Source organism: Aythya marila, assembly GCF_965140915.1.
Source record: "Aythya marila genome assembly, chromosome: 4".
NCBI lineage: Eukaryota > Metazoa > Chordata > Aves > Anseriformes > Anatidae > Aythya > Aythya marila.
Window position 1 is genome coordinate 15,756,206 of NC_139045.1, and position 7,904 is coordinate 15,764,109.

At 50.0% G+C, this 7,904-nt stretch overlaps 1 protein-coding gene across 1 annotated transcript; it reads right to left on the minus strand.

The window, feature by feature from the left end:
• Nucleotides 1-5,837: 5,837 nt before the first annotated feature.
• Nucleotides 5,838-7,904, minus strand: LOC309877990 (16 kDa beta-galactoside-binding lectin). The gene is made up of 4 exons (XM_082760048.1): nt 7,838-7,904; nt 6,529-6,608; nt 6,198-6,369; nt 5,838-6,043 (listed from the first exon to the last, which is right to left on the minus strand). The coding sequence occupies exons 1-4, from the start codon at nt 7,844-7,846 to the stop codon at nt 5,900-5,902; spliced, it is 405 nt and encodes a 134-aa protein (XP_082616174.1). The 5' UTR covers nt 7,847-7,904; the 3' UTR covers nt 5,838-5,899.

Genomic DNA, 7,904 nt, shown 5'->3' on the forward strand with positions numbered 1-7,904 from the left:
ACATTGCCAGCCAGCCCTCTGTAGATGAAAGTGGAAGAGATTCTTCCCAAAGTCAGTTCAGATTACCTGGGTCAGGTGCCTTCTCCAAATTGGTCTCTGGAGAAGTCTCTTTCCTTCTCTTCAGACTATCGACCGTTGAAGGATCCTGCAACAGCTACCTGGCCCATTCAGCTGGCTGCAGTTGATGCCTGGCACGGAGTGAAGCATGCAGTCTTGCTTCTCTAGCTTGAGGCAAATCCTAGTAAGGACAGAGCAGTAGCTCTTTTGATATAGATGGTCAGTTCAAGGTAAAAGCTAGTTGCACAAAAGCGATGTTACTGTGTGATCTGCCTTCCCTATATTCTCACTCTCAGTAAACATCTCAGTTGCAGGGGAAATTTCCAATTTACCCAGTGCTAACTGGCTTTACTTTTGAGGACAATCAGAAAAGTCACAGAAAAGAGAGGGGGGCCTCATTTTTCCTGATTTAGCATTCCTTAAATTGTTACCTTCAATTTCCAGCCAATTTCTGAGGGACCTGTCAGGAAAAAAAAAAAAAACAAACAAACAAACAAACACACACACACACACACACAAAAAAAAAAAAAAAAAAAAAAAAAAAAAAACAGGTATAAGTCAATGTTGCCCCACAGTGATTTTCCTGGCCTTTGAAAGCAATCAAACTGCACTGCTGTCATTGCACCCAGACCCAGCACAGGGAAAAGGAAAAAGAAGGAGGCATACACTCACATTGCAATGCTGTCTGTGCAGTGCAGGACATTGAAGCAAGTCTCTTCAACCTACCTTTCAGTACGTCCTCACATGCTGTCAGCAACATGCTACCCCTGCAGTCTGCTTGGCTGTGCTGTTCCACATGATGTAATGCGCTGTGAAAATCTAGTCATCTGAATTTGCAATTTGCTTTTTTTTTTTTTTTATTTTTTTTTTTTTACTGAGCCCTTGGGCCATTGATGGTCACAAAGAATTCACGTCAGATGCTTTCCTCGAGACTAAATCTAGCAAGGGGTGTTTACACTAGGGTCTCTTGGTTCTAAGTTCGTACACAAGATCTTTTGTGAAGGTTACCTACAAAATTCATCAAACACAGAGCACCGAAACAATCCATGCATCAGGACTGATCCATCATCTCCACAGCTCAGCTTCTGGCACACTCATTTAGACTGGTCAAGAAGAGGAGCATGCAAATAAACCTGGATGGCATTTCAGAGACACTCCACACAAATCCTGAATATTAACACGAGCAGTGACTCATTGTTTGCAAAATGGGAAACAGCTTTTCATCAGAGAGCCCATGCTTCAAATCGGTGTGAGCAGACTGGGGGCTTATTTAGGGACCTGCTCCCCAGGTTTGGCTGGGCTTGATTCACCTGAGTTGTTTTTTCCTTTATGCCCCCTCTAGAGGGGATTTTTGTTGACCGGGGCATGGCTTTATGGTTTGTCTGTGTTCCTACAGGACTTCCACTTGTCCCTGCAGCCCACAGGGCACGTAAATTCAGTGTTGTATGCTTCTTGTAAATTACAGGGCTTTTCTGGCAATAAGTTACTGAACATTGTTTGTGTTAGGTGACTGAAGATGGGTATGTGGCCAGAGTGGTCTCTGAGTAGGAGCTGGTCCTTTCCGCTCCATTTGGCCAAACACTTCTGTCCCTCTGCAATACAAATCATAGAAATAGGCTGGATTTAGGGTGGCAAAAACAAGTAGCCTGGGGCTTTCGCCAGATGCTTACATGCATACAGCTTATGTGCATACAGTAGCACAGCCTCCTCAGCTTTCATGCAACACATTGTGTATTAACACTAAAATGGTAACAAAAAGCCACTTTTTCTTGTCCCCTTGTAGGGTAGGGAGCTGGAGCCATTTGTGGAGAATGGCAGACTACTGTCAGCACATCTGCTCCGTTTCTTTGAAGGTTAGGGATAAGGCTGTGTTTCCTGTACCCCATAATGTAAAGTTGGTAAATGTGAGCCAGACAGCTTTTTTTCCTTTGTGATTCACAACTTGAGACCATGTATTTCTGTCAGGGTCGCCCAAGATTTCTAATAAAAGTCACCACAGCACAGCTATTTGGTTGAGCCAAAATAAAACCACAATTTAAAAAAAATAAATTTAAAGCATAGCATTTGAGAAAGAAAAGCCATTGTGGAAGATTTCAAAAGAGAAAATGGCTTTTCTGCAAATATCAGTTTGTCACGCAGGCCAGTTTTATGGGGTGAGGCACTGAGCCAGAGGAGGTGGTGGGCAGGCGCCATTTTGCCTCAGCGGGGCCCGGTGGGCGCCATTTTACCTCACGAAGGGGCTGGGCAGGGCCTCCCCTCCTGCCTCACTGGAGGGAGCAGCGCACAGCAGGGCAATGCCACAGACACCCCTGTGGCCAACAGCACCAAAATCTCCAAAAAGTGTTAGCAGGGCTTGCCACCTGTCCCCCCAGGTGTGTTTTACCATTAGAAGCTGTGAGTAATCAGGGCCAGTGAGGGACAGCTCGGCTCAGGATGGTCAGTCAGGAGCCCACATACAGCACACTGCCGGGAGCCTCTGGAAAAAGGGTGAGTATATTTAAATTTTTATACATTTTTTCTCCACATAGGAAGGCTTTGCAGCCTGGACCTCTTTGCTTGCACCTACTGCGAGTGTGTAGGGGGTTTGGTTTCCAAGAGGGTTTCCTCAGAGGGAGGGAGGCAGTGTGTGGAGACATGGTGGTGCTTGCCTGGGTTTTTTCCCAGCAGGGTGTGCAGGCACAGCGGTGGTAGCCAGGTGCTTGTCTTATCCCTTGGTTCCTGTCACCAGACAGCTTCCCATGGTCTGTACCCACCTGACCCTGAGGGCTCAGTGTCCCACAACTGCAGCCAGCTTTGTGCTCAGGCTACCATCATGCTACAAGGGGCATTGTGTAGAAAAAAACTTCCAGTGCACAGCCCCAGGAAGTGGGGACAGTTATCAGGTAATACAGCTTATAGTTTGAGGATGGATTTTGGAAAGGATTTTTGAAAGTGAGTGGGTGACAGGGTTTCCATTTGCCTTGTAAAGAATAAGGCCAAGATCAAGGGAGCAGAAGGTGAGCAGACAAAGAAAGAACATGGCTGTCCACACACCCAGTGCTCTTGGAAAAAGCTGACTGGAGGTCACATATCCATTTTGTACAACACATGTTAATTCCCTTCTTATAAGTCTGTTGTCTGAAAGAAATACTCTTGCATCTTTTTTGCCTGTGAATATGTGATTTAAGTGGGAGGTGACCCAACTGTCTCCCCCTTCCCCACCATAACTTTGGTTGCCCATTGGCTTCCCCAGCTTTCTCCTTCAGACACTGTTCATGCTTACACTATTCCCCGTTTCTGCATGCAGACAGTCTTTTGAGGCTGTGTTGTAGAGTGGTATATGCACACTTGTGTAGCTAGAGTCACTCAGATGGCCTATTTCTGTCAAGTGAAGTTAATGTGAACTGCTCAAGGAGAAGTTATTTTTGAGAAGACAAAGCTGCTGGTCTGTCTGGCCCATTACTACTCTTTCAGGTCCTGTGTAAGATTTTAATTCCTCTGTCACATTTACTTTTTCCGTACTAACCTCTTCTGCAGTTGTGCATTTATTCTCCATTTCTTAAGTGTGAATTGATAACACACAACATATTTTTTGTTCATGTTGTCATAGCCTTACAGCTGCTTTCCAGGGTCTTAAAGGTCCCATTATGCCTCCCCATGATGCTGTAAGGCAAGAAAGTGCTGCAGCTTTGGTTCCTGGTGAATAACCAAGAATCAAGGCTGACTGTGGTGTAGCAAACTTGGAGGATTCAGTACATGCAACCCCCTTAACAGGGATCAGTGCTGTTTTCCTCCCTCTCCTGGTCTCAGTGAGGAGGTAACCTGTAGGATCTTGATTCCTTCTGGGAAGTGTTACTGGACTGAAAGACTCTCTACAGATGTGACAGGATTTAAATAGACAGAGAAAACCCACACCTCTAGGCCCTGCTGTCTGTGCTTTTGTGCTCCACCCAGAGCAAGCAGAGCTCAGGTTCCTCCCAAGGATACTGAAAAGCAAAGTTCACCATGCCTTTCAAGGAGGACTTAACTTGGCAGGGAACCAGCTCTGGCTTTACATTCACTGTGACCCTCTGCCTGCAGCAGGGCATAGCATTCTTGCTTTCCTGATCTCTCTAACAGCAAGTCTCACCATTACTCCAGAAGCCCGTTGGAGCACTCCACGTTTACTCTGCCTGTTTAACAGTGTCACTTACAGAAACAGGAGCATTCAGAAGTCTGGGACATGGGAGAACACGACTCAAGAGGCAGGAAGTGCTGGCAAAGGCATGCTTCCTTCCTCCCCTTTCTCCCCTTTTGAGGTCTCCTTAGTGGTAGCTGCCAGTGTTAGAAAGCAGGATAAGCCTAATTAACCATTGTGGAAAGTACAAGGGGGAGCAGTCCCCATGAAGGGGCTGTTTGTGCTCTGAGCACAGTGGTCAGGACCACACGTGGCTAGCCTACCTAGACATCAGGACTGCCAGTTTAGCAGGCAAAAATGAGATCAACTTTTCTCTTGTCAGTGCTGACAGACACATATTTCATCTGATCCAAGTAGCTGGCACAGGCACCTGAAGTAAGCTCCACATCCCACTGCAACATAAGGGCTTTCTACTCCTTTCTAATAAAGGGAACACTTTATAGCTTAGTGTACCTTCAGACATTAGAACGGGGAGAGAGGGGAACAAGCCAAAAGCCATCTTCTCCCCTCCTACCACAAAGTTTCAATAGCCTTAAAAAACAACAAACAAAAAACAACCAACAAACAAAAAACAACCAACAACAAACAAAAAAAAAACACCCAGAAAGCCTCCAGCTCATTCGCACTCCACAAGTCCCTCACTGGCATTAGCTGCACCAGCTCTCAGGTGAAACCAACAGAGCCCTGTCTCCACAGCTGTGCCCACAAGGGGAGTGGCAGGACCCAGCTGTAACTCGTGCCCTTCTGGCAGCGCTCCAAGAAGGCCTCCAGGGCAGGGCTGCCAAACAGCAGAGGGAAAAGGGTGTCCAGAAGCTGCCTCCAGATCAGTCACCTCACAGATTCCTCAGCTCTACAGCAGCTGCTGCAGGACAGCGTTACTTCCACACAGCACATGTGCTGGCACAAGGGCGGCAGGACTGCAGCCTGTCAGCCTCCCCATAAGAAGTATTCAAATGGCTGAAATACTCCGCAGAGGATTACTGCCCTACCCCAGCAGCTGGCCTGGCTGCTCAGCTGTTCAAAGCAACCACAGCCCTGGTCCAAAGCAGCCCCGCTGTCAGAGATTAGCCAGCAGGACTCAAATTCCACCACTTCAGCAGCATTTGGCTAAGGTAGCACCTTGCACCTGCATAGTTGGGGTCAGGACTGTCACAGCTGTGACACCACAGGGCCAGCCCCACAGCCCAGCAGCCTGCCCAGGCTCCCTCTGCAGGGCTCTGTTACCTTTCGCCAGGTCCTCAGTCGCTGCAGCAGCCCCAACTCAGTCCCTGCTTGGGCATGGCTAGCAGGCAGCTCGGGAGCAGCTGTAGCAGGCACACTCCAAGGCATTGCATGAGCAGAGCGAAGGGGTTTCAAGCAGAAGAGACGATTCACCAAGCTTATTTTCACGTGCCTAACTGCAACTACTTGTATTTGCTGCACTCGGGATCCAACAGCTCTCCTGCCAAGGTAGCTTGAGTCACAGTAGGTCATGCTTTGCCAGCCATGTGGTCCAGCCCTGTACCAGCTGCAGGGCAGCAGTGTAAATAAGCACATCAGTGGATACTGAACCTTTCCCCCTGTCCACCCCTGTAGCACACACAGGAGCAAGCAAATTAGAGCAGGAAACAGCAGAGAAAGCAGCCAGGGCAAGTTTGGGTTTATTTCACTATGCAGGGGGAAAGAAAACAAGACAAGCTGTAGCAGTTAGCTAAACTTAATGGCTTTGACTTTAAAGTCACCCTCCACAGCCAGGTATTGAATTTTCTCCATGCCCAGCCGATTGGGGAACTCGAACTCCGCTTCAGGCAGCTTCACCTTTACCTCTGTGGCATCGAAGGAGATACAGATCTGCAGGGAACCACAAAGAGGAAGGCTTATGCATCACTGGTCACAAGCCAGGCTCGGTGCAGGACAGTTGAGGTGGCCACTGGTGGCAGCATTAAGATCCCCGAGCCCATCAGCGCCCTGTGCCAGAGCCTTGCACAGACCCCCGGGGCCTCACCTCAATCTTGTCACCGTGCTGGAAGGGGAAGTCAGCCTTCCTGTCCTCCTCGCCCCACGTGCCATCCTCCTTCGAGTTGCACACGATAGTGTTGACGTCCCCGTGGCAGTCGAAGCGAGGGTTGAAGTGCAGCATGAGGGTGCTGCTGTCCTTCCCCACGTTCACAGCAAACCTGGGGAGACCGAGGCAGCACCAAGGAGATGCTCCAGCCACCCTGTGCCAGCAAGCTGAACCCAGCAGGAGCTCCATTACCCCCGGCAAGGGCAGGAGCCTGCTGGGCTGCAGCCCCCTTGCAGTGCCCCATCAAGCCATCTGCCGCCTCCTCACTCACCCTTTGGCATCAGACAGGATCTTGCCTTTGACCTTGATGCACTCTCCCGGCTCAACATCCAGCTGAGTAACCACCAGTCCCTGTGGGGCCAAGCGGCAGGAGTTAGTCCATCCTAAAGCAAGCCTTCCAGCCCTGCCTGGGCTGAGGCACGAGCCAGGCCTGGCAGACCCGAGGACATTTGCAGTTTAGTGCTAGGGCAGAGATGGAGTCAGCCCAGCCACCTTCACCAGGTCAGCAGCAGGCACTGGCACAGGTTTGCTAGCAGTTACGCAGCTTTTATAACATTACATCCTTCCCCTTCCCTAGGCGTGTCTCCAGCGTACAGGGGCTACCAAAACATTTGCACACTTGACTCAGAGCTGCGTGCAGAAAGAGAGGGGGCAGTGGAGCCACTGCTGGCTGCAGCCCACTGAAGCACAACGCCCCCAGGGAAGCTCTCATGGGGCAGACAAGGGCTTGTTCCTATCCTCAGAGCCAGATTATTCCATCCCCCAGCCTCACACCTCCCAAGTAGGGTTTAACTCCCCCAGCCTAGAGGAAGAAGCTGTTTGGTGAGGTCAGGCATAACTCAAGCCATGCTTTGATGCCAGTGCTTCCAGGCCCGGGTGCAATAATGCTGAGCTGCATCCAGCCTGATAAGCAGATAAGAAGGCAGATAAGGCAGGGAAACTGCCTTCAGGCTGGTCCCATTGCTCACTTGGGCTACTGCTCCAGCACCCAGAGCCCCCTCAGATGGCCACCCAGCCCAAACGGTGCTCAGCCTCACGTCTGCTCCCTGCTGGGGTCAGATCCCTGCAGCCGCTAAGCTGCTTATTGCTGTGGCACTAACGCTGCCTTCTGGCTCTGCTTCTGGAGCCCCACAGGCACACAGCCCCAGTGGGGATCAGGGGGCAGACCTCTGGAGGAAAAGGGAGCTCAGGGCACAGTCAGCACACACTGCCATCCTGCTTTCCTCTGCTGCTATGTTTTAGCCCCATCCTGTATCCAAAGCAGATTTTTTTTCAGAAGGAAAATAAGGAGTTTATCAGGAAAATGGCATTCAGACTGGTCCCAAAACTTTAGAGCACTCAGAGATACAAACATGCATTAAAACAGCTTTCCCATTCAGATAGCATGCCAGAGAAGAGGGGGGAAAAGAAAAGCGTCTGGTCAACCCTAACTGTTCCTCCCACAGCCACATATCAGCCGAGCATTTCCTCTCAGCTAATCCTTTTCCTCTCCTACCTCTGGCACCAAGCCCAAACCCCGCAGGCAGGCAGGCAAACCCTAGCCCTGCTTGGCGCTCCAGTCCGGCTCAGAGGGCACTCACTTGCTCCATGCTGCAGATCCCAGCCCCACCAGGCAGGACACCCCCGAGCCCCTGCTCCACAGCCCAG

Coding starts and splice junctions, on each gene's coding strand:
- LOC309877990 (XM_082760048.1), bottom strand. Junction 6,370..6,528: donor ATCCTGTCTGATGCCAAAGG/GTGAGTGAGGAG, acceptor CGGTCTCCCCAG/GTTTGCTGTGAACGTGGGGA. Junction 6,044..6,197: donor AGCACGGTGACAAGATTGAG/GTGAGGCCCCGG, acceptor GGTTCCCTGCAG/ATCTGTATCTCCTTCGATGC.